The 27094-nt window shown below is 35.3% G+C and overlaps 1 protein-coding gene across 3 annotated transcripts in view; it reads left to right on the top strand.

Moving 5' to 3' along the window:
- The window catches only part of DPH6 (diphthamine biosynthesis 6), a gene marked incomplete at both ends in the record, with an annotated part of 200086 nt that overhangs the window by 160270 nt on the left and 12722 nt on the right, over positions 1 to 27094 (top strand). For all 3 annotated transcript variants that reach the window (XM_080344847.1, XM_080344846.1, XM_080344845.1), the window contains one exon: positions 25 to 430. In XM_080344847.1, coding sequence (XP_080200973.1) covers positions 25 to 430 — 406 coding nt within the window. The remainder of the gene's footprint in view (positions 1 to 24; positions 431 to 27094) is intronic.

Here is a 27094-nt window from a genome sequence, read left to right as displayed (position 1 = left end):
TGCAATGTTTTGTTTATCTTTTAGGTTGAAGATTCAGAGACGTATCATCATGTAACTGCGGTGTGTGGGTTGCTTGCTGTGGTTGTAATATCTCACCTACCCAGAGATGCTGCCATTGAATGGCATGTTGTTGCAGTAGTTGATGATCCACTCAAAAGAAAACATTTTGCAATGAAGATGTTGTCAGAGGGCTTCCAAATTGAGTGTGAATCTGTGGAGTCTAGTTCTGCATCTTGTGCATCAGTTTCTGTACGTCTGAGTTTGATTTCACCATCCGCTTCGCAGCTTGATTTAGATCAACCTCTTCAAGACTTAGTTGCTGTGTTTAGACAAGCTGTTGAGAAACTTTCAGAAGACTGCAGTGCAAGTCCTTTGTCTTTTAGAGTTTTCTTCAAGAAGGATGTCTTTGATGCTGAAACACTGCAAACAGGTAAGACTTATGATGACGTGTTAATACTCAGCTTAAGGTAATTTCTGTTTACTTCAGCATAAAGCATCATTGGAAGAAGACATTTTAGAAGTGACTTTTAAGGATAGGTGGCCAAGAAGGCCAACAACATCCTGGCTTGTATCAGAAATTGTGTGGCCAGCAGTGGTCGTTGCCCTATACTCGGCATTGATGAGGCCTTACCTCTAATCCTGTGCTCAGTTTTGGGCCCGTCACTACAAGAAAGACACTGAGGCGCTGGAACAAGCTCAGAGAAGGGCAACAAAGCTGTTGAAGTGTCTGGAGCAAAAGTCTGATGAGGACCGGCTGAGAGATCTGGGTTTGTTGAGTCTGGAGAAAAGGAGGCTGAGGGGGGACCTTCTCGCTGTCTACAACTACCTGAAAGGAGGTTGTAGCATGGAGGGTGTTGGTCTCTTCTCCCAAGTAGCAAGCGACAGGACAAAAGGAAACAGCCTCAAGTTGTAACAGGGGAGGTTTAGATTGCCTATTAGGAAAATTTTCTTCATGGAAAAGGTTGTCAGGCATTGGGACAGGCTGCCCAGGGAAGTGGTTGAGTCACCATCCCCGGAGGTGTTTAAAAGATGTGTAGAAGTGGTGCTTAGGGATGTGGTTTAGAGGTGGACTTGACAGTGCTAGGTTAATGGTTGGACTCGGTGATATTAAAGATCTTTTCCAACCTAAACAATTCTGTGATTCTATGATTAAAATAGAACTTGCTAACTAAACATACTTACTGTTTTTTCCCAATGTGATTTTTTTTTTTCAAAATCACATTCCCTTACCAAGTAAAGAGAACACAGAATAGTAAATATAATGTTGCAACTATTATTTGTTTATTATGTTGTACATCTGTATTTTGGGTTATGCTCAGTTTGGGACAACTAACACTGTGCAAGAGCACAAAAGCGTATTTTATCTGTCCAGCCTATGAAACTGGTAGACCATACTTAAAAGCTTTGTTATCAATTTGAGAAGGAATAAAATCAGATCCTTAGTCTATATTTATCTCAAACATGCCTGCACTTTAAAAATCCTTGCAGACCACAACTGATCCATATTAATTAGCTGACATAAATGTTAGCCCTCAAATATTCTACTGTCCTATTTTTTTTCTTAACCTGCAGCATTTTTTGAGGAAAATTCAACTTGACATTGTTTAATAGATTTAAAGTACACGAATTGAAAGCTATAAAAATGTGGCATAGAATAAGCATATTTAATCCAGAAAGCAAGGAATGAACATATAGTCTGACAGAATGTTGTTGTTTTTACTACATGTCGTTTAAGAGCAAAAAGGAAACCTGATAAAACATGTTCCTGGCATGGGATTAACATTACCATTTTGCCTGCTGTCTTTTTGATATTTCTCAGGCCATAGAATAATTACTTCCAAATAAATTTCATTTGCTTTATTAAATATATTGCTCAACATAATGTATGAATTGCAAACATGAAAATTTGGTTCAGTTCCATTAATGTTGTACTACCAGTGGCATAGACATAGAAAGATTTGTTGTGGTTGTCATATATTCATTCTGGTTGTGTTCAGATCTCTGCACTGTCATAATAATTCCTGTCATTATAGCAATTTTATCATTATCCGCACTGGTAAGAAATACATTCTTGCAAATCTGTATAATATATAGCATACATTAAATTTACAAGTAGCACTAATTCATTGATGAAGAATTTTAAAATAACTTCACAGATGTAATATATTATACCAGAACTATGATCAAGTCTTTCTTTGGAATCCCATGATATTTTAACCCACCTATAACACTAGCCCAAGATGTTAGAGATTGTTACATTCTGATGACCACAGCTTCTTTCTTCTAGTTTCTCTTAGGGTATTCCTGTTTTCCTCTTGAGTGTTGAGGTGGTCCTCATGTTTCATCTACAACAGGCCATTAACTTGTCAACCTTCTTTCTAAATCTGGATTCAGCACCAAGGGAGCAAAAAAAGCATGTTTTACATTGCCCAAAAGCTTTATTCATTACCGGAATAGAATCTGAAACATACATATAATATATTTTAGGCGAGTTCAAATAAGCTTGTTCTGCTTACAGAATGCATGAATCTGAATGTAGCAAGTCACAAGAGGGAACAGTACTGACTTCTGAAATAACACTGGTTTGTGTGTTTTTACCTCTGAGCATGGCCAAAACTTGCTCCTACCTGTCTCTGTAGACTTGCCTTGAGATATTTTGAGTATTTGTATGTCTCTGTGGTGATTTCTACTACCTCTGAAGTTTGCTTTCTGTTACAGATTTTGTCGGAGTGGGTATCATAATTTACTTATGCAGCTGATCAGATAGTTGTTAAAACTGCCTTTCAAACACAGCATAGCATTTTACTAAGACACAGGATAAAGCAGAAATGTACTGGTCTTGACCTGAAAATCTGCAGGCCTAACACACAGACTTTTAAAAAATATTGTTCCCTTGATGTGGCTGCCAGAACACAAATGATATTGAGAAAGCAGTTTTTCAGTTTCCACTTAGTAATTCAGCTCAGGTAGTGCTGATTGCTAACCATCTATATGATGATCCGTTAGCGACATGTTTGATCTCCAACATGTGTTAGACATTGTTAATCCCACAAGTAGGTCTGTCCTTTTGGAGTCTTCAGCTACCATCAGATGCATTGTCTGCTGAGGAAAGATGATATCAATAACATAGCAGGGGATACTAGACACTGTTATTCAGATATTTTTAATGACAGATGTATCTATAGTGGAAAAGACAGAAATTATCAGGTCTCAGAAGTCAAGGGAGGTGGTTGAGGAGATAACTGTTCCAGTCTTAGTGGATTTCAGGTGGACTTCCATCACGTCATAAGATTAGCAAATAGTCATCAATTATTCTTGTGAGATCTTGAATTGCAATGTATTGTCTCCTCTAGCAAAAGCATGGAAAAGAAGTAAAGGTACTTTTCTTCTGATTAGAACTTAAAATCGTTGGACGGAAAGGAGGAAATACTGCTACAGATCTTCTCAAATGAGCCTCTGATTAGATGCGTGTTTTTTGGTGCAAAGAAATTGTCATTTATTTAAAACTGTCCAAATAAATTAGAGAAATCTGTTTGTACCTGACACAGTAAGATGAGAATCAGGAATATGTATACTCTGCATGTTGTAACAGGTTATTGGAAATTATTACAGCCGATGTTACTGATGTCAAAAGAAGCTAAAGGTTTGTAATGCAAATTTGAGACACATAGCTTTCTGTCATCCTAAGGCTGGAGGTAAAGTTTTATTGAACAAAGTGTAGTACTGATGGTGAACAGCTCAGAGGCAATCCCTCATAACATATGGGAGCTTTATGGGCACCGTGCTGAGACCACAGAACGTGTTAGAAGTAGGAGGATTAGATTAAGCTGACATATATACTTAGTAAGATGCTGTTAAGCCTTTAGAAGTCTTTAACATAAATTTGACTATTTCTTTCTTATTCTCATTTAAATATGCATTAATATAAATGTGTCGGGATGATTTGCTATACCTTGCAGTTGACTAGATCATACTTCAGTATAGGAAAGATGAATGTTCATAAGTCATCCCATTATGATTTCACAAGCCTTGTTCACAGGATGTATGCAAAATATTTTTGAATATTTATTAGGGAGTAGAAAAGGTCCTGCATTCACCAGAACATCATATTACATAATCCTTTTTTAATATTATAGAAAAAAATGAAGTGGGAATATAAAAAGGCAAAAGAGAACAGGAATAGAAAGGCAGTCTGGTAGCAGCATTAGAATGAATATATAATTAGTTTTAAATGTGGCTCTACTCTATAAATGCTTAGGACTAAAAGGCTCTTAGTACTTACATGTTTATCAAGTTTCAATGAGACTATAGTAAAAAAAAAAAAATCTAATATGGGTCAAATATAGTTTAACTGTACTGTAGAAAATCTTACTTGAAATGGGACCGTTACTTCTGCTGAAAGAGAAGCCCTGGTGATGAGGTACTCAGGAGTCCTTGCACTGACATAGTAACACCCTGATGCATGTACAATGTACTGCTTTTAAACTAAAGATTTTCCGTCTGATAAGTTTTGAAGTATTCCCTTTATTAAAATACTGCATTATCAAGACATTTTCCAGATGTTTTCCAAATGACGGTTTCCAGTACTGGTAGATGTACATTATGTAGTGTAAATCTAAGAGAAGCAGAAGAATATCAAGTGAAGATACCAAAATGCATTTTCTTAATAACATGTGTCCCCATTTGCATTACAGTTCAATATTCTTTAACTAATGCACTTTAAATTCACATTGGGAATTTATTTCAACTTAACTTTCTTGATGGATATTCCCTTATACTCTGGGAAATAATGTCCCATGGTGACAGCTGGAATCTCAACCTCCAAACTTTTGTACCTAGGCTTATATGTTCTTATGTGAGTAATTGTTGTTTACTCAGCAGTCATGGAGAACTACTCACATGAGTAGAAACTAAGCAGTCATTAAGAACTGTTTACTCAGTAACAATGAAGCAGGTGTTGATAATTTTTAAGTGTTGGTCCTTTTGTAATCAAGCTTTGCAATCAGTAACTGATGAATTGTTGTGACTAACATTTGTAATTTGGCCAAACAAAAATATTTTTAAATATCATGACGCTGTCTGAAATAGGCTGTAACAATTTAACTTGTTACTCTAGCGAATTCTATTAATTTAGGCTAAATGGAAAATATGGGAACAGTTGCCAGCCTGAAAGATGAGGAAAATTTCACTTCAAATTTCTTGAGTTTCCTGTTACGAAAACAAAGAATTTGCCAAGTATAATACTTCAAGCAGCGGACCTACACTGCTGCTGCTCAAAAAAAAAAAAAATAAAAAGGGCAAATTAGTACTTCAGGAAATAAATCATATTATAATATACATAAGCAATAAGGAAATTACATTTGTTTGAAATAACATTTTAAAAGGGTGAAAGTAGCTAAATTTGGTCTTGAGCCACAGAGGTGTCTTTGCAATCTTCTATTGCCACTCAAGGTATACAGTCAAAAGATGTGATATATTAAATGGCTACTAAAGTGCTGAAATGATGAAATTTTTATATCAATTTTCAATGTTGTATTCTTATCTTGTCTACTGCAAGTCACTGCAAATCCCTGTATGCATATTTTTAGCAGAGCATCTCACATAAAATTATGGGGAAAGGATTTTTTTGTTTGCTATCAAAGACATGGGGAAATTTTTTTATATAGTAATGTTGCCTCTTCACTGAATTTGCATACGAAAGCCTTTTACGCCAGTGAGGCAGCATACAATATATTAGATCCTACTTTAGGGCAGTGTCTTTCTGTCCTTTAGGATGGGAAATTTATTTTTTAAGAGCACAGATACTATATTTAGTATTTAGTACTATATTTAAGGCCAGGTAGCAAATTTAGAATTCATCCTTATTCAAAGTGACATCTAATGAACGTGACATCTAAACATTATGTATTGCACAGTCATACATAAAAAACTTGGCTAAAACTTTAAATCGAAATAAATTCTTTAATTGCTTGACTTAAGATTGATCTAGAACATACAACTTTTATTCTTGATACAGAACAGTTGCAATACGTTGGTAAAGTTGTTTTAAAGCTACTGTGTCTAACTTCATATTTCTTTCAGAATTTCTGCCACTGAAATCTAAGATACATTAATAGGTTACTCTATCTCTCCTATCATGTTTTCACGTTAGGTTGAAGTGCTCCTGAGGTCTTCACCGAATGGACTTTTTAATTTTTGTTGTTGAAGATTTACATGTAGTGACTTGTAAGGCAAAACTGTCATATCAGAAAACAGACTTTTTGTAGAGAAAGTTGTGGTTTATAAAGAACTTCCTAAGTTTGTTAACATATCAAAAACAGATTTGCTTTCCTCACATAATAAGTCTGGAAGATGCTAGACATTTTTTACGGTGATCCAGGCAGTAGCTTTGCTGCATGCTGTTAGTTAATAAGTTATCTCAATAAACATTGGAATTTGTTGACAACAGTAGGCTATAAGGTGAAAATATTAAGAGAATAGATGTAAATAAACTTATGGAATGAGAAACCAATCTATTCTGTAATGAGTCAGGAGGGGTAATGTTGATAATTAGCTCTACAAGGTGTCTTAAAAATTAATACTCTTCTGGAAAACTGATATCTTCTAGAGAGGTGTACGCATACATGGTCTATCCGTATATGCATAAGCATCTGATACGTGCATAAAATGCATAAAGTACAAACATCCTACAACAATGTCAAAATTAATTTTGAGAAATTTTATTTAGTACTTTGTTGACAGAGAACAACTATAAAAACATCTTATAACAATGACATCAGGCACACAATCATTGCCAAATTTGGATCATCTGATGTTTAATACGTGAGGCATATATAATCTGTATATCTATCTAGAAACCATGTGTGACAAACTCAGTTTTTAAGGACATCATCACAGATTACAGTTTACAATTACATAGGAAGTTTTTCTCTGAGACTATTTTAACATGCCAACATTTTGGCACCAATTTTGCAATTCTAAATCAATAAACATTGCAAGAACTTCGGTTTCTAGAGGGCTCTGCATCGCTTGTACAGATCCCTCTCTATATTACTTTCTATTTATAAGTGAAGAAAGGTATGGTGGTGTTTAAACCAGTGGAAGGACATCTGACTTAAAATAATTGTAGGCTGAAAATGAACAGGGGATAATATCATATCTTCTCTCCTTTTTGTTACTCATTCTTGATATTTATTTGGGACCATTGTATGAAACAGAATACTGCACTAGATGGACCTTTGGCATGACTAGCTTGTCTTTTGTATTTCTTGCCCTTCGATACCAAAATGTTTGCCACTTGCTCTTTGTTTAGCAGACCTAAGAAATAGTTCAATGAAAGAGAAGCGTGAATTTTGCAAGGAAGAGCTGTGTACGGAGTCACATTTCCAACCAATAACAATACAAATAACAACACTCTAGCGGTAGTGGGAAGCTCGACGAGTAGGTGGATGGCTTGTTCCTGGGGAGGTTCCTGGGTTGCTTCAATGTGCCTACTGTCCTATTGAATGGATGATCCACAGGAGGGTTGAATGACCATTGGCCAGCCGACTCTTGTCAGTCATTCTGTGACATAACCTCTGCATGAAGAAATACCAGTTCAGTTTTCTCTGATAACTTTTCCCCACCCTCTTTGAAGGTATTGCAGAAGCTGTACCTTGGTATTTTTCATCCAGAGAAATCAAGGATTTTCAGCACTGCTAATGTCAGTAGCTTGGAAAATGGTTATTATATCTACCAACTTTCAAACTCTTAGGTTTGACAATAAACCTAAATAAACTATGACTGAAAACTTCCTCTCTCCTTGTACTGTTAAGTGACAACTCACATGGGAAGTTAAGTATTTGAGACTGGAAATTTTCTTGGCCTGGCAATACATGTAAGATGCTGACAAATCTTTATTCTCATGGTGTTTTTTTCTCCTTCAGTTTCTTAAGGCTTTTGGATGTATCACCAGATCCTTATTTCCCAGGCTTGGGCTGTTCTGCTGAGTCCACTCTCCAGAAATTGTGCTCACAACTGCAGTTCTGATACTGAAATCTCCCCATTGCTTGGTCTACATGCTCAGAGCAGTGATGGGTATCACTCTTGGATAGAAAGAGGAAAGTCCAGGTGTCAGGACTAGCACCGATTGACAACCAAAACCATCAATAAATCTTACCTCAAAACCTTCCACTTTTTCTCCAGTTTCCCCTCCAGTTCTTCCTTCCCCAGTCTCTCAAAGTTAATTTCTTTCTGTAAAAGCTTGCCTTTTGTCAACTGTAGACAACACCAATACAGCCTATCAGGTTTTGTCAGACACCTTAACTACCAGAAGTAATGCTTAGCTTTTCTTGTTGGGACGTTTCATAGAGATAAGCAGATGCTGAAAACCTAACTTTTAAGGGCTCTATTAAGTAAAATAGTTACATGGGCAATGGCTTAAATTCATTTTGAAAACTCCTCCAGTGTCAGCCCTGTGGAAATCCTCTGTCCTTCAAGCAGTAGGACATGGTATCTTCTCTTCTCTGTCCAGATATATCTGTTCAGTATATCAGGTATCAAATTCAGCTGTCAGCAGTCTCTCAGCAATGCATCTGAGCAGTCTCTAAGGTTATTGGAAAATTTTGGCCATTTGCTTGGAGACAGATAAGACTTGGTTATCTAAAGGCATGGAATAATTCTTTACAAAGATGTGAAGCTAAAAAAGAGATTGAAATAATGCCCTGATTCAAACCACAAAGCAGACAGAAACTTAAAAGTATGAGAAGATGATGCTGTGGGCATAGTTTGTTTTAATAGTCTAATAGTCTCCTTTTAATAGCCTCCTCTTAATAGCCTAATAGCCTCCTTTGTCCTTATGGGTGCTGGAAGCCAAAGAAGCCCCAGGGACAGCATCGACACCAGGATTATTTATTGTTCAGAGTGAAAAGTGATGAAACACCTTTCTAGTCCATTGTCCATTTGTTTCCCCTGCCCTTGCCCCTTCTCCATAGTGTAAGACTTTGGAACCTGGGGAGAAGGTTTGAAGACAGAAGGCCGGGCAAGGAAACAAAGCCTGTTTGTAACTCACAGATATGTTTAGAGAAAAAAACTCTCCAGTGTTCACTGCCTGTTGCCTCCTCAGTCAAAGTTGGACTGTGCGACCAAACACTGCATCCTAAATACTCAGCTTACTGGTTTCCTTGTTATTACTCAACAACATCCTTTCTCTTGTTTTCTTTATGCAAACTGTGGGATACATACACTTTTCATATGTTTCTGTATGTTTGTTTGATTGGTTCATTTTTTTGAGGCTGCTAAAATGTAGATCTGGAGCTTTTTGATTGCAGTCTTAAATTCTGGGAGAACTGTAACTGAAAACTGGTCTGAAGGATACCACTTAATAGTTATTGCCTTAATTTTAAAGTATTACAAATCAGATTTCTGCTTAAAGTGCTTTCAGTGTGCATTTATAGAGGAGAGGGTTTTTTGGTTTTGAAACACCTTTTGAAGTTATACTCTGACTTGGAAGGAAATATATAAAAACTACGCCTAGCATCCGTAAAAATACTGTAATTTTGTTCAGCCACTTACCACCTATTTAACAAGGTGGGCTTGGAGTTTTATTTGATTAATCTCATATGTAATTACAGCATTTCACCAAGAAAAAGTGCAGAGGAAAGTTTGTTTTTTTGTTTTGCCATCTGCACTGTGTATCTTCTAATCCAAGAAAATACCCGTAAATATCCATCAAAAGAAAGTGTTTTGCCATTGTCACACTTCATGCAATTTGACTTCACATAATATGTGCACTTGTACTTGCCATAGTCTATTTCTTCTTAAATTTCTGATAAATTTAAGTTTAAAATAGCATAAAATTATTAGGTATCATTGAGAAAATTCCAATCCTTAGAAAAACAAGCAATAAAAAAATTGTACTTTTTTTCTTCCTTTGGACTTTTTGCTCAGCTTTTACTAGTAATGCATCATATCCACTGTGTTAAAACCTAGTTAATGCTCTAATTCATTGACAATGAAAGCACATTTATAACTTAGTCCCTTCAGGCACTTCTTTTCTACTCACACTGTTAAGTCTAGAGTGTCAACATTGGATGACTAGAGAACAGGTAAATATTTTCCATTGTAACAAATTAGAACATTCCTTCTCTTTCTGCTTTGCTTCTGAACAGCAAAAGTGTAGCCAGCAGGTTGAGGGAGGTGGGCTGGCACACCTGGAATACTAGAACAGGATAGTAAGACAAATATGTCACAAAACTAGAGAAAGTCCAGTGAAGAGCCACTAAAATAAAAGGTCAGGTGAGTAGCATGTTGAACATACTATAAAAGACTGAAGGAACCGGCTTTGTTCCACTTGGGGAAGAGAAGGCTGTGGAGGAACCAAATTGCACTCTTCCCTTACCTTAATAGGCATCGCAAAGGAGGAGACAGGATTTTTCAGAAAGGCATCAGAAAAGGACAAAGTGCAACTGTCGCAAGGTGCAGCAGGAGATATTCCAGTTGGACACAAGGGATGAATTTTTCTCCACGGGAGCGGTTGCATGCTGATGCAGGCTGCCCAAGGGCTGTGGGACCTCACTCCACCTTTGAGGTCTTCAAAACCTGACTGCACAAGGCCCTCAGCAGGCTAGTCTAATGTCTAATGTTACCCCTGCTCTGAGCATGAAGGAGGTTGGACTATTTGATTTCCATAGAAGCTTACCAACCAAAATTATTCTATGATTCCATATTATTATTAATGTACAATGAATTGGCTGAAAAGACTGGCATTTAACTGCAGAATCTAGGGGTAAGGAAAAAAAAAAGTTTCTTTCTGCCTGTCACTAATACTCCACACTCTTACAAAGATGACTGCCACTCCTTACTTGAATAATAATTACTGAAACCAACAAGCAAGTTTTCCTATTGGCATATATCTTTGAAAGAGAAATGTTTCTTTAGAAGTGCCTGGATTCTTTGTTCTTTTGTTTTGTTTTAACGCATTTCTCTGTAGTGTGCACATTTGTCCTTTTTTCTTTCCATCTCTTTATCTTAACAGAACTCAAACAAGTTCAGTTATGGTTGGGCTGTGATATCTCTCAGTGTTTCTTAAGACAGTGTAAAGCCAATGTGTTTCCAAAGTCTGTCATTTGAATAATGATTGAGACACCTGAGGATGAGGAATCCTGTTATGAAGTTAAATATGTTGTCAGTAATGTCATATCTTCAACTGGAAGAGCCTTTGTTTTCCTTATTTAAACACATTAGTAGATGGTTATACCATTTGATAGTGGGGCTAAATACTAATTTAACCATATTTTAGTAGGATTTAGAAAATAATTTTAAAATAATAATTTGCAAGCTGTAAAATTTACAACTTTTAAACCTCTAGAGAACTTCAAATCTTTGTTCAAAACTTTTGCTCATCAGGAAAGAAAGACTTTGTGAACTTTGAAAGTCAAAATTTATTCTCTGGACGTAATAGGGTCCAGAGAATTGCTGGGGAAAAACAAACAAACAAACAACACACAAACAAAAAACCAGAACTAGTATACTGAAGATTGCTGCTTCTGATATTTACAGAGTACTGACTTGTCTTTAATCATCCTGCCAGGAATGTATGAGTCAGTATGCCAGATAATGGTACGAAATTACATGTAAGTAAAATAATAGCATCTCACCTGTTCTACTCTCAGCTATATCACATCCGTATACTGATGCTGTGGATGTAAATCCATTTAAGATATACAAGCAACTTCCTGTTTGTGGCACAGAAAGATTAAGTGACTTGGTAACTTCACACAAGATAGCATAAATACAGAGCTGTATTTTCCTGAAGTTCTTAGCTGACGTTACAAATGCTCAGCAACTCTCAAAATGAAGTGCTGTTTAGAGGCAGCACAATAGTAAGACTAGGTAAGTAGAGCCCTGAAGAAGAATAGTTCATTGAAATGCATGCCTTGTTCCAGAGGGGAGTCTGACATCAAATCCGTTTTGAGATTGCTCTTCTACTGGGCACAACTTCATCATTTTAGAATTGTCAAGGGATCTTGTTGTTTCCAGACTTTCGTGAAAAGCATGACTAATTGAAGCCAGCCTAAGGCATTTTCTACAATTACATACATGAAGATAAATATATTCTAATTTAGCTGATTATTCCATTTTTTTCTTTGCATTAACTACATAGAATATGCTTTGAATTCTTTTGTTTTATATCACATAGCATAACTTACCTGCTGTGATTTAATCAAGTATTTGGGTCACTCAAACTCTAATAGTAACAGAAATAATCAGGATTTCTATATTTAGAGTAGGATTTTTTTTTATTTTACTTTTCCTCTAAATTAATGCTTTTTTTCTTGTGATTGTTTTTAGCTGTGATATTATGCAAACCACTTACATTTTTAATCCTTTAAAAATTCAGAAACAGAAACCTCAGCTGTTTAACAGTGCTTTCATGAAAAGTATTGCTTGGCATTTTGGGCTTAACTTGTTTGAAAATATTTTATGCAGGAGTTTTGAAAACTTTTTAAGCACATTAACATTTAATTTTGATAGGAAACATGCTGCATAATACTTCCTCGCTACAGAAATTAATGCTACAATGCTTATTCTGCAGTAAGTTTACCATATGATGCTGCTTAAAAAAGTATATATTTGGCAAGCATTAATTGGAAAGAACATTTTCGTGTTTGGTGTTAGGCAGGAGTTATTCTAAGCACATTGCTTATAATGCTCTTTTACATTTTCTTCCATGTTCTTTATGCTTCACTTTTCATGAATATATTGCAGCCAGACTGGAAAGTCTTTCAGGAGTTTTCATCTCTTAAAGCATATTCCTTTAAAATCTATAGTTATATTAAAAAAACTTTATCAGTTCCAAGGTGCATTGATGTCATGCTAAAGTACATCTGCTATAAGAGATGGTGTATTTTTAGCTCCGAGCTGGCTAGGAACCCTCAATTAATTATCTTAATCACTGTAACACACATTTCAAAAATATACAGTCAATACCTCCCACTATGTCATTTAGGAGAAAAAAAGCAAACAATACATTTTATGCAAGACAGTAAGATTCAAATATGCTTGTCCAAACATATGAAAACTTGGTTATTTTTCTGGGACGCAAAAGAAACCTGTCCCAGGGTTGATGAAAGGGCATCACACACTGGCCAAGAGAAGCTATGGAATTAGAGGCAAGACCTTGGCCCATTTCAACCAGAATTATTCTAGTGAGAGATTGCAGTCTCTAGTTCATCCGAAGGATGGTCTCTCTTCTGATATATGTGTCAAAACACATAAAACAAGCCAAGTTTCAGAAAATACTGAGAATCTGAGCTCTGAAAATGAAGTCAAGCTGAACATCAAATGTCATTAGCTACTGTGCTTTTGTTTTTTAGGTGAAATGAAAACCTAATCTATTTAAATTAACAGAAATTATGTTATTAACATCACTGGGAAAGAACTTAGCACAGTTGACCCAATTCAAAGACATAATTTAATCATTTAATCCTTCTTTCCTTCATGGGGAGATCAAAATGCAAGGCTTCAACTTAAAGCACTCCACTTGCTTGGTCTTTTCTGCTCTTCCATTTTAGTCTCCTAGTCTGTTTTTTTTTCCATTTTTTCTTACTTCCATTCATCTCTTGTTCTGGACCATATATATCATGTCTCAGGCTAAGTCATGGAAAACATGATACAAGAGTAAAACTTGAAGGCAGGCACAGTGAGCCAACAGCAACAAAACAAGATGTAAAAATGAAGAGGCAGCAGTCTGAAGTTTCTTGATCCAGAAAAAGGAGATGCGACTGACATAAACCAGAGTATAGCATGCCGGGTTATAAAGCCAAAGCTTCTGTTTTAAAAATGTGTTCTTCTATGCTGAAAATATGATTGGTAACAAGAAGTAGTAGGCAAATACATTCACAGCTTGGATTCTGCTGGATGTTATTTATTAAATTAGGAACCACTAATATGTTTCTTTGTCCCTGTTTCAGAAGGAAAATAATGGCACAGAAACAAAAGAAACTTGGTAGATCACACACAATCTTCAAACCAACCTAAATGCAACACATCCATTCTATTGATGGTTGCCAATATTTGAAAAGAAAAACATGTTTTGTGTTGACAGGAGGAATAGGGGTATTTGAAGACGAAACATTCCTTTTCAGGCTCCTGATACCATGAAGTACTTATGTGTCTCCTGGGAAGTGCAAATTGCTGGTCATCACCACTGGGATCTGCACGGAGACAGCTGGATCTCATTTAACATAGGAGTAGAGTCAGTGGCCAGAGCAGCGCAGCTTTGGTGTGGTAGAGACGTTCAGCCCTGCCTTGGTATCATGATTCCTAAGCCAGCTGGAACCTTCTTCTGAAGCAATATGCAAGTCAGTGATTATGATAGGCCACAGCTTGCATGGTGAAGTCCAAAGTTCGGGTTTAATTTGTTGGGGTGTTAAAGAACAGATGTCACCTCTCATCATCCATGACAGTTACTTAGTTGTTAAGTTGTACTAATGGGCTTTTTTTCAATTAAAGAGAACATCCAAATGCCATTTGAAGTGTTCATTCTTGTTGACTGAGTAGGCTGAGATTGTTGTCCCCTCTGTCACTGACCTTGTGCAGTTTGTCCATAGCTTAAATTCACGTTTGTGCAAGATCACCACATTCACTAGAAAACTCATGGCCTCCTAAGTATGTTATGATTAAGCACTAAAAACTTTTCATGAGTTTAAATTGTCTTTAATTTATTAACATTTTTCAGATGGTGTTCTGTCTTTTTTCTCCTTATAAAAGCAGTCCTACAGAGGACTTGGGGTGTGTGTGTATTTAGGGCTTTGCCCTGCAGAAAGTAGTCTTCTTTCATGTTGACTCCCTGACATCATAACATACATTTTAAAATCTGGCAAAATAGGACAGAGAAAGAGGAGAGATAAAGTGGACTTCAGTGCAATACTTTTTTCCTGATTTCTTGGTGCATCACTCTTAGTTTGAAAATAGAACAGGAAGCGGCTTCTGCACATTCGACTATATGGTACACAAATTTGACCTGTAGCAATGATAGCTTAACCTTTTAGTCTGTATATAAAATAAACTGAGGAATAATCTTATTGTTTATATTGTTCCAATAGCAAACCTAATGTTATCAATTATGAACAACAAGATGATAAATACTTACGTTTTAGTTACTGCAAAACACTCACAGATAACGTGGTTTGTAATGTACATCGTGACCATGTCTCTAGGATATGAAATAGCCGTGAATTATTATTATGTATTTTTCAGAAACCTTTTCAGAATAAAAAAATAAATTGAACACTTAAAGTATCTGCGAGTGGTAGGAAATACCATGTTATCTTTTATTAGATTATTCTGGCATCAATGGGAAAAAGCTTTAAAAGGAAGGGCAAAATATGATGGTAACAAGTGCAGCATTATAAAATCTTTATGTATGTGTGCATACATCATACAAATTGACCAGTCTGAAATGGTATCTATTTTTAAGATACATAAATTAATGTATTTAAGAAAATTCAACTAGCAGAAGTGGCACCAATTCAATACATACGCACACATGGAATCTACCTATCTCAACGTGTATCTACTTTTCTGAACAGAAGTTTATGTCTAAAATTATCCTGCTAAAAGCTACCCCATGTAAAGACTACAAGGGAAACAATAAAATCCTACAAAAAATTTTAGCAGGTCTGAAGAACGAAGTGTCCAGTAACCAGAGGACTATGATCAATACCTTAAATCAGAAGTGAAGATTAGAAAATGGAATGAAATGTAAAAATTTTGTATTTTCCACAGAAGCACAGTTGACATGTGAAGCTTACATTTAGAAACACATTCTGTGTAGTTAACTTATTTTGAGCAACTAATTTTTATTATTATCAAAAAAGCTTGATTTCCATGCCACAGTCATGTTGTGCACTCAAATATTTTCCTTTCCTTGTTTAGAAGCATAATAATTTTTTTCTGTACTTTTTATGTCTATATGATCTATTTTTAAGAAATATTTATATTTTCTTTGTATTCATTCCTATTTTCTTAAGTTATAGCAACTTCACTTTCATAACAAAAAATAAAGATATTTCAAACTTTTCCATGCTGTTCAGCCAAGTTAAGTGAATGCTGACATTTAGTTACCCAGCAGGATGCAGAGGTAAAGTATGCCAGTAAGAGTAAATGCTCATGAGAAACTTGATTTAGACTGTCCTGTCTCCTTCCTTTTAAAAACCTAAGATAACTTACAGTGAATTCTTCACTTTCAATAATCCACCTTTTCTAATACAAAGCTTCTCATCTACTTTAAGTTCATTATGACACTGCAGTAAAATAACTTTTACAAACTTAAAATGTACAGCTTTCAGATATGGTTATTACAGAAGCTGAAATACTTTTTAAAGTACTTTACTTGTTATTGCCTATAGAACTTGCATTTTTAATAACTACTGCAGAAATACGTAAAACCAGATATTTTAAAGAATGCCAAAATTATTATATAATATTATATTTCCTCTCATTATCATTTTCTGAGTCAATTTGATTTATCCCAGCTTGGAATATTAGATTAGACATGAAGGGGTAAGAACAGTCTTACAGTTAAAAAAAGTATATATACATATTCATATATACGTATAGGTGCACATGAATCTCCTCTGGCTCCCAACTCCCTGCCAAGAAAATTTTCCTCTTGTCAGTCAGTTGATCCTAATATCATCTTAGAATGGAGAAGACATTTGAAAGTACAGAGTTCTTTTCCTTCATGTTGTTTTAATTATGGCTTGTATGTAGGTAAATACAAGCCCTTCGTGGTTATATTTAACTTAAGTGTTAAGCTTTTCTTTTTGCCTTTGTCTTGGTGGAATGCTTAATGTTTTCTGAGTTTTTCATGAGTTCATTATTTGAGCAGGCTGCTGAGTCTTTCTGAAGTTAAAAGAAATTTCAGATACTTTCTTCTAAGCTGAGATTCAGGCTCAGTGATTTTAGAGACCGTTTCAAGTTTATAGTATTATGAAGTCTGTCTCAAAGACACTATACTTCAGTTTTCATGCAAAATGTTATTTGCATCTGATTGCAGCTCTGCAAATTCATCTTGGCTGCTACTTAGTTTGCAGTGTCTAGCATTTGAAGTGTTCTGTCTATTTATAAAATAGGAACAGCACTGGCAATAGCTGTTCAGGGTTCTTGAAAGCCATTTTTTAATATACCAAAATTCTATTTTGGAGAGACAGTTTCAAGTAATAGAAAACAAATTTGGCCCGATACTGTTGATATTGTACTTCACAGACTCTTTCTCATCTTTATTCTGCCGTCCATTGCCTCACTGGAAACTAATGGAAGATGCATCTTTTTTCTTGCAAAGGCTAGATTATGTAAGAATGAAACAGCTCTGCTTGATTTTCATATAATTGCAACTTAAATTGCGAGACTGGAAATTGGGAACAAGTAAGTTTTGCATCTGGAATGATCAGATTCAAGATTAGAGCTCTTGATACAGTTCTCATGGAACAACCCTTCCTCCAAATTGTTCACTAAAAAAACAGACTTGCAGACGCACTATAATCCTTAGCCAGTATTTTCCAAAATAACTACTGGTGTTCCTTCAGCAATATTTGTTAGTTCTACTAGTTGTGTTAAATTTGCAAAGTGACAATTCCATGTTATCTCATCTGATAAATACTTTTTGACGAGATATGAATCTTTATATGCTCCTAAAGGCTAAACATTTCTGCATGTATGGAATTAATTGCATTAACTTCATTAATCTGTTTCATGATCTTAAAGCTCCTACGGGTGTTTGAATCTGGTGTTTGAGGTGACGTTCTTGGTCAACCACCAAGCTTCATCCGGTAGTTGTGAACTGGAGCTGACTAGTTCACTAGGTTGACTTAAAGCTGTTTGACTGTGATTGTTGTTGCTTGCCTTCTTTACGGATCACAGATTTTACATTAGATAAAACTCATAAAAAGTCAAGTAATGAACAGGATAGAAACAGAATTTATCTAAATTTTTTTAAAACCTTTTATTGTCCCTAAAAGCATAATCATGACCTTCTGCTGAAGTGGATAGAAGTTGTAGCCACAGGGAACCTTTCACACAGATTTCACTGCAAGATTGAAGTTAAAATGAAAGGCCAGATGGTTTCCAGCCATTCTGCAGGCTCTGGACCAAAAAAATTATAACTGCTGGAGTAAGTTCAAACTGTTAGTGACTAAAGAAACAGTTCATCTTGCTCAGTGTTCTGTCCATGCAGAGCTTGTTGAAAATTCATTAAATGCAGCATTGATGGCACTTCCAGGGTAGTATACAACCTACTGTAGCAAACAGTTACCTGGAAGTAGAGACTCCACTATTTCTTAATAAGCATATTAATTGTATTATGGACTTCTACTTTTATTCCTCAGCTATTTCCTTAATAGTTTTGTGTTTACATACAAATGTTTTTAATACCTGCCACTATTACTAACTTAAAAGCTAGTTGTTTTCTTATGCATTCTCATTAAGCAAAACAAGGTTCTAAAATTCCCAGTAATGCTTTTCATCTTGAGCCTTCAGGGATATCACACTGGTGTCATGTTGGAATTTAGTAAGCAGTGGATTTAGTGGTTAAAAAAAACCACTAGCTGTAGCACTTTCTATCTTTTGATCTCAGGGGACCTTAGAAAGGAGTTTAGTATCATCACCTAAATTTTACTGAGAAGGAACCTGGACACAAGAGAAGGAAGTAGTGACTTACTCAGGTTTTCTCAGTAAGCCTGTGACAGAAACTGAACCTTTGTCTCCTGAATTCTAGCCAAATACTTTCACCAGCCTACTCTCCTTCTGCACAGGAGTCCAGATTCCAAAATGGTAAAAGACATAAAAAGCAGATGATGTGAACAGGTGTAAATGAACACACACGTCATGAAATCCTGTTTTCACTTAAGCTGGTGGCAAAACTCCTTTCAACTTTAATGGAATCAGGATTCTCATCAGGTCAGACCATCTTTTAAAGAAAATAGTGCCATATTTACACTAACAGTTCTTTCAAATTTGCTCTCTTTACTTTTTTCCTTACACAGTTTGAGTTGCCATAGGTTCTCTAATTAAATTTGGTACATAATTCACTGTCAGCTTATATTTCTTAACCAGACCTTGACAACTTTCTTTGGATTCATTTTGCTTTAAAGAAAAAAAAAAAAAACACAACATGTACTGACTGTTCTGAAATATACTAAGTTTTGTTTTTATCATGATCATTTTGACAAATCTGTTTTCTTCACTTTATTCTTTTATAATGTCATTGTATAGGTAGTATTTTATCTGTCGGTAGCAAATTTCACTGTTACGTATACAGTTCAATGAAATATATTTTCATTTATTCTGTGGCCACAGAGTAGATGAAAAACAATTGGCTATTGAAAATTGTGTCTTGGATTTAGAACATGCATGTTTGCTATTAAAAATTACTGACACCTTTAAAGGTTAGAATGAGTTCATTTTCCTCAGTAAGTAGTAAAGTTACTAGTAATTTGTGAATTCATAATTCAAAGTTTAGGTGAAGAACATAGTTTGGTCCTGACAGTTAAGTTTGTGGTAATGGCTCTGGCTATTCACTCTCTCTAGTCTGATTTTACTGATCTTATTTGTAGCTTTTTTACAATTAACCTGAGCTTTTTCCTCCTTAAAAAAAAAGTCTGTGGCAGTGGGAAATTAGAATGTGCTGACACATGGAAGACAAGGAAGCAAATTGGTGGCAAAATTAGATAATTTGCAATCAACAGGAAGGAACTGGTCTCAGAGTAACCAGAGTCTTTAAAAAAGCCTGAGAAAGAAAGTACTTTTATTTTCCTTAATGTTTGTAAGGAAACTTGCAAAATGCTGAAAGCAGTAAAGTCCTTACAGCAAACTGTCATATGATCATAAAATAGTCTCTTACACAATGTATTGATACTGATTTACACAAAGTCGCTCAGGAGGGCAAATGCTTTCTTCAGCAAATGATTTTTTGAGGACAATATACCTCCCTTCTCCTTTTATTTTACTCATCACCTTCAGAGAATTCTGGCTAGTACCTAATATAATTAAAGTATATAGCTTATTATTCCTCAGAGGAGAGTCCACTCTGTTTGGAGAGAAATGGTAACCAGGATCTAAGACTGGAAATGCTTATGAGAGATAAGAAATGCCATTGAACACTGCATAGAACTGAAGAGAGAAAGTCAGAATAGGACAAATCTGATGCATAATAGCCATCATATAGTTTCCTGAGAAGCTGCCTTATTTTTTGAAACTTAAGAAATCAGAAGTATTAGTGAACTGTGCCTGCACCATATTGCAGCATCCTTTCCAACATATCACCTCTGAAAATATACTGCTGTAATGTTAGAACAGTAAATGAAAAAGCAACCTATACAGAAATTAAACACATCAACTTGTCCTGCAAAAGTTAAATTATTACTGGTTTTATGTGTGGTGCCATAGACCACATAGGCCATGTATTTAATTTTCTTTTGACAGCTTGGATTGAGTAGTTTGGTTTGTTCTCTAACAATGTGTTTGCTATAGAAAATATTTCATTCTACTGAGTTGACATACTGTCAAGAAATAAAAGGTCTTGGCTTGCACAATACGTGTAAAGTTGTGCTCAAAGTGGTAGATACTGACCTGTCACGTGGTAACTGGAACCTCAATGTCATGTAAGTAAATGAATCTATATATAAACAAAGATATATAGTCTACTCTTACTATGAAAGGATTAAGCCTTGCTTATTAAAAAAGTTTTAGTGCCTGTGACAAAGACCAAAGATGAAAAATTAAACATTTTTGTGAATACTGTGGCTTTAGGCCAGACTTTTCAAACATTGTATAAATAAGCCTCATTTTGAAAGTAAGGCACCAGCAATGTATGCACATGACCTGTAGTCAAACTCTTGAAATAGTACTGGTAAAATAGAATTGTATAGGCTGTGCTCTAAGAATTCATAATAACAGTAGTGTAACCGGTGGAGGATTATCAAGAGTCAGTGTTATGATTGTATTGCACACACTTAAGTCTTATTTCTTATTGTCAGAACTAATATTAAAGTCATACTTCTATTATCCTTCCTAGTACAGATTTGTCAAACATAGTATAGTATGGACATATGCCATACTGGATCTTTCTCTGTCATAGAGTACATTCTCAGATTTATTTTTTTTTTTTCTCAACATAATAGGCTAAAACTAGCAATGTGAAAAGTGTCCCAATCATTGGCATTAGGTGAGGATAACATATAAATTTTACAATTACTTGAAGAAAATTATTTTTACAATGAGGATGGTAGAACACTGGCACAGGTTGCCCAAAGAGGTGGTAGATGCCCCATCCCTGTAGACATTCAAGGCCAGGCTGGACAGGGCTCTGAGCAACCTGATTTAGTTGAAGATGTTCCTGCTCATTGCAGGAGGTTGGATTAGATGACCTTTGAAGGTCCCTTCCAACCCAAACTATTCTATGAATCTATGATAAAAATTGACAAGCTACTCAATCTTGCTATGGTGCTTGCTAAAAACTTTTAACTCTTACCATGTAGTGAGTCCAAAGTATTGAAAAGGCACATAATTCTCAGTGTATGGGCATTTTTTGTGTCTGCCACTATTCTATATGTATATAAGCAAGCGATAATTTCTTTTTTGATGTTCATAACAAATGAAGAGTTGATATCAGGCCTCCCTGCAAAGTTGGATTTCCTATAACAGTAGTGATTCCGTTTCTGGAGTTATCTTGAGGCAGAATAGCTTTGCCTTGCTGTGCTCTGGCTGACTGACTTTATCTACAAGATATTTTCATTAAGTCAAAAGGTGACAGAGAACTATCAGAATTGAAAGACACATTTCTAATTGATAGTTAATTGATCTTGACCCAAAACCAGAAGAAAAAAAACAAAGGCTCCCAACTGAGTGGTCCTTTTTTGATCTCCTAACATAGGTGGCTAAGTAAGGTTATTTTTTTTTATGTCCCATGAGCCAATAGTCTCATTTTGTAGGTAATTACAGATATGTCTAGGATGGTATAGTGCCAGAAAACATTCCAAGTTTCAGCATTCTCTGAAATGTCCCGTGCAATTCATCTCTCTGCAGCACTTTGTGCAATTTTCAGGAGAGTTTTGTGCTGGGAAAACTAGCAGGTCACTTAGGCCATTTGTATCAAGTGTTTTTGCTTTCTTCAGTGCTTGTTGAAACCTTATCACAGGGGTGTCAAACTCATTTTCACTGGCGGCACATCAGCCTCGCGGTTGCCTTCAAAGGGCCTAATGTAATTTTAGGACTGTATAAATGTAGGAGTAGCTACATTTACGAGTTACATGTAGGAGTAACTACATTTATACAGTCCTAAAATTACATTAGGCCCTTTGAAGGCAACCGCGAGGCTGATGTGCCGCCAGTGAAAATGAGTTTGACACCCCTGCCTTATCATGTTGTCTTGGGGTCATGATGAACTTTATTGAAATTACTAGTTTTACTATTGACTTACAATGGAATCAGAATTATTTTCTTTGATCTGGTTCCAAATCTAAAATATTTTTTGCATTTATTGTATTGATTAATGTTTGCCTAAAACAAATTAACAAATTCAGTATTGAAATCAGCACCATGTGAATCCCATATCTGTAGAGTACAGTGTGTGTGATAGAAGAGAGCTCTTTAAATCATGCAGATCATAGTGATCCACCTCCAAGTGTCCCCAGTCCAGAGATTCAATAGTTTGCTCTATTGAATGTCTTTTCTTTAACATTCTTCTGTGACATCCCTGTCAGCTACAAGCATGACCTTCTGCAGTCGTGCTGCTACTGCAGGCAACTGTTTGAAACTCTGTACTTGAACCCCAGAATACAAGAAGTGGTGCCCTGTTCCACCAAAATCCTTTTCTCACCTCCCAGTTCCACAATGCTTTATAAGGATTCTGTGCCAGTAATCCTATAAATGTGGGGAAGTACATCACTGAGGTAGCAATTCTTCCTTTCACAAAAGTAGATGTTTACTTGGTGACCCTTAGTTAATAATTACATTGGATAGAGCAGAACCAATATATTAGTCTTAGCTAATTTGGGTCTTTAGGGCTAAAAGAATGTGCATATAGCTTGCCTAACAGTATGTATATTATTTGATTGCTTCATAAAGTATTACTTTTAATAATGTGTCCATTTGACCACCTCATCTACACACTGCCCGCCAAATGTCACCACTGAGACTACCACTGACATGCATATCCTTGGGCAGATTTAAATAGCTGCCTTTATTTTAATTAACCTGTCAGAGACAGCTTGTTTGTTTTCAACACTTAAAATTAAGCTTGGCCTAAAGTCTGAATTTAGCCCTGCAGCCATGGTAAATGTGAAGACCAATCACTTTTCTAAGGGTTTTGAATTGCTCTCACAATTGAAGAGATAAGAGGAAATGCAGACTACAAACTAGCAGATCTGAGTAAGAAGCTTCCAGTTTATATTGTTGCTTTTCTGATTATAACTGCTTCTAAGCAGCTAATTTTTTCCTTTGAAATTTCTTCCAAGCTAGAATCACTGAATGGCAAACTTCTCTATTCTGCACTTTTTAAAAATTAAATAAACTGTTTTGAGCAATGAGAGTGACAAGGAAAAGTTTACTAGGCAAAGACATTGTAATATATCTTTAAATAAAGCATGTCTAAATCATTCTGCTCTTGTAAGTGTTGCATTTTAGCTTTACTGTCTTTCATGAAAACTGATTAAATTTCTACTTGAAGTTCATGTTTTGAGACTGGAAAAGCATTCCAGAAGAATTTGGAATAGGAAGGATTACCTGATCGTTTAATGTAAGGGACTCTGCAATGAAGTTGTCTGCAGTAATAACTGAATTAACCAGAGGTCCATTTAAATTCTCTGTTACTGTTATAAACAAGTAACACAATTCACAGGTGCCTGGACAGCTAGGATAAGATCAATTTTGTCTAACTGCCTAAAAGAAGTCAACTTTTTTGTTTAATGTAACAGATTAAGTTCTTTGTGTTGGGCAGCAGACACCTCTAAGAGACCCTTCATCCTATAGTGTATTTTACAATGAGATTAATAATCATTTGGAACAGGGGGCTGTTTTTATTGTAAGTCTACCTTTTAAACCATTAAATTACATTGTAATAAGTCCATCCCAAATTGAAAACAAAATATTATTTTCGTGCAAACCAATGGTTTCAACTTTGAATTTTCATGTTTTAAAAATTATATTTATATCACTCATGACTAAAATTATTAATCACTGTAAATTCTTGTAGAGTAGTTGTCCTAGATGCAATCAAGTCAGAATTAAAACAGTAATTTTGAATAGAGTGAATTGTGCCATTCATTTTGATGGTTATGTTGTTTTGGTAGACCTGTGCTGAAACCTGAAACTGTCACTATAGGTATCAGCCCTACTAGCTGTTCCATGTCTAATTATTTTAGAGAAAAACTCAGCTAGTAACTTTATTCTGCATCTCAAGCAGCTTTAGTGTTGTCTCTTTCATGTAGCTGCCACATTTCCCAGCCACTCTCTGACTCCTTTACAGAATTATATATAAGTAACAAATACCCATGTCCTGAAAGCATGATGGTAGTATAAATTAATTTTACACTTAACTTTTTTTTGTAGTAGATTGCAATCCTTATTTTATAAGGTAAAATAATATATTTCATTAGGGAGCTGCAGAATGCAAGGCTTGAGAAATACGCTAGGTCATGAGTTTAACATGCCTATACAACTGATTTGTAACTATTTAATTAAAAAAAGAAGTCTAATCACTTTTAGCGCATGAGTTATATTCAGCTTGTAAACTCCTTATTATTCATACACAGAGGGATGTGTCCAATGATTAAGACTCCAAGGATTTGGTTGATAGAATAATCTGCATTTCTAAAGGAAAAATAAGCAGAAGGGCATTTAATTCTTTAAAAGAAAAGTTGTGATGCACGTCAAAGCATAAAACTGACTCATAGTTTTAAAAACAATATCTGCAACTTGCTTGTCTGTTGGTTGGTTCGTTCATTCATGTATCTGTAATGTACAGTCTTGATCTAATAATTGCTAATTATGCAGTTGTTTATCAGCTCATTTGAAACATCCTGAAATTCAGTCTAGCTCAGCAAATTGCTGTGCTTAAGGCGTTTTTACATTCTAGGAAATTATAATATCCCCAGAAGGTGAAGAATTAATAATAAAAATCCTCTTTTGTAAAAGATTATCATTGCAGAGCAAATGGAGCAGATCTTCCCCATCTTAGTGCATTTAATATTCTCATTTTTTTCTATGAAAGTTTGATGGAAAGACTATGTGGGGATCACTGTTTTATTAACTTGTTAAGAGACAAATTTACTGAACCAGTGCAGCATATTGATTTCAGTGTCTGCTATATGGAAAAGCAGCCATAGTAATGGATGACTTCTAGACATTTCAATATGGAAACTAGCTCATGCTTTAGATGTTTGTGATCTTGATTTATCTGTTTAGGCTGGCATTAAGGAGTTAGTGATTAAAATTACAAGGATGCTTTCTTGTTTATTACCTAGAATTTTTTCCTGCTTTCCAAATGATTTCTTCCTAATATGCCTGCCCTTATTGAATTCTTTGTAAAGGATTACAGAAGCAAATCCACACTTGTCTCGTTCTATTGGAAACAATATTCTGGCCGTAGATTTCAGGTTTGATAGGCAGTAAACAAAAATTAGAACAATACATGCAGCACATTTTTGACCAGTTATTGAGGATTATTCAACTGATAGAGCATGCAACCATCTCTGGACTGGGAGAGCTTAATATATTTCTTAAAATCGATCATCTAATACAGATGGCTAGATCTAATTATCTTAGTAGTTACAAACATACAAAGGCAAACATCATACCTAAGACATTTAACAAGGAGGAGAAATCTAGCTGTCACAATAAATTGAGTTGCTATCTTTTTATGTACTTTTCTTAAAGTTTCTCAAGTCCGTAAACATACCTGTCTTCCAAGGATTTTGCCTTATATTTTGGGGCAGGGCAGGGCAGGGCAGTGTGAAGGAGTGGAAATATTGCTTCTTAATCTGGAAATCCAATGCTGGTTTTATTTCTATTATTTATTTTGGCATTGCATGATTTAAGTATCCGATTAAAAAAAAAAATATCTCAGAGAGTATACAGGCGTCTGTGGTCCTTCACCTTACAGAGTGAGTGATCCATGCAGACAAGGGCTGAAATCATAGCAACACAATTCAGAAACTAAACTGCATATATTTGCACTCTTATAATATTTTTTGGACATAGAAATGTTTGTACATTTATTTCTCAGCTGACTATGTTGATGTCTTAGGAGTCATAGACTGATTTCTACTAAGAAATCTTAATCATCTAGGCAAAGAGCCTTTGTATTAGCAGCATTAAGACTATACAGTTAAGTGATTTACAGGAATTAATTATGCATTTCTTTTGACTAAGCCATCAAAAATATATTCTGGACATTTTTATCAGGCCTGGCCTTAGAAACTAAAATATTTTACTTCTGTAATGTATATGTTATGCCTTCTTTTTTATTAAAAGGCTCAGCATAGAGGAAAAAGGTTTCTATGATGCATTTTGTGCAGAAATGGTTTACTGTGCTAGGTGAAGTATCTGTACCACATCTAGTTGAAGTTTTTATCCTAAGTTTCAAAAATATGAATAATTACTCCAGAAATAGAAAAAAAAAATGTGGCATTTCCAAGCCAGTAAAATTTACTTCTGACAAATTTACATCAATAAGTATTATTTTTGCATATGTTATCAGCAAAGGAGTTTTGGAAGTAGCAGACTTGTATGTTCTTGTGTATATACAGTGACCTACTTCATAGATGTAGACAGAATTGTGTCTGTAAAAGTATGTAAAGTGGGTCTGTAATGTAAAAAACATAGTTTAAAATAGTCTTATTGAGGGAAGCATTGAAGCAGCATCTTTTACATAAGCTCTGAGATATACTAAGGCAGTAACAGTTATTCATCAGGCAATCTCAAAGCATTTCACAAAGGCAACAAAGTATTTTTTCTGTTCTAAAAAATGGAAGGATGACATTCAGAGATTGATTTTTACAAAGCATCAAGAACGGTAGTTGCTCATAAACACAAAAATCAGACACAAAGGTCCTCG

The sequence above is a fragment of the Nesoenas mayeri genome (genome assembly GCF_963082525.1).
Source record: "Nesoenas mayeri genome assembly, chromosome: 5".
Lineage (NCBI taxonomy): Eukaryota > Metazoa > Chordata > Aves > Columbiformes > Columbidae > Nesoenas > Nesoenas mayeri.
Note: the sequence above shows the minus strand (reverse complement) of the source record. Positions and strands in the feature narration are given on the sequence as shown.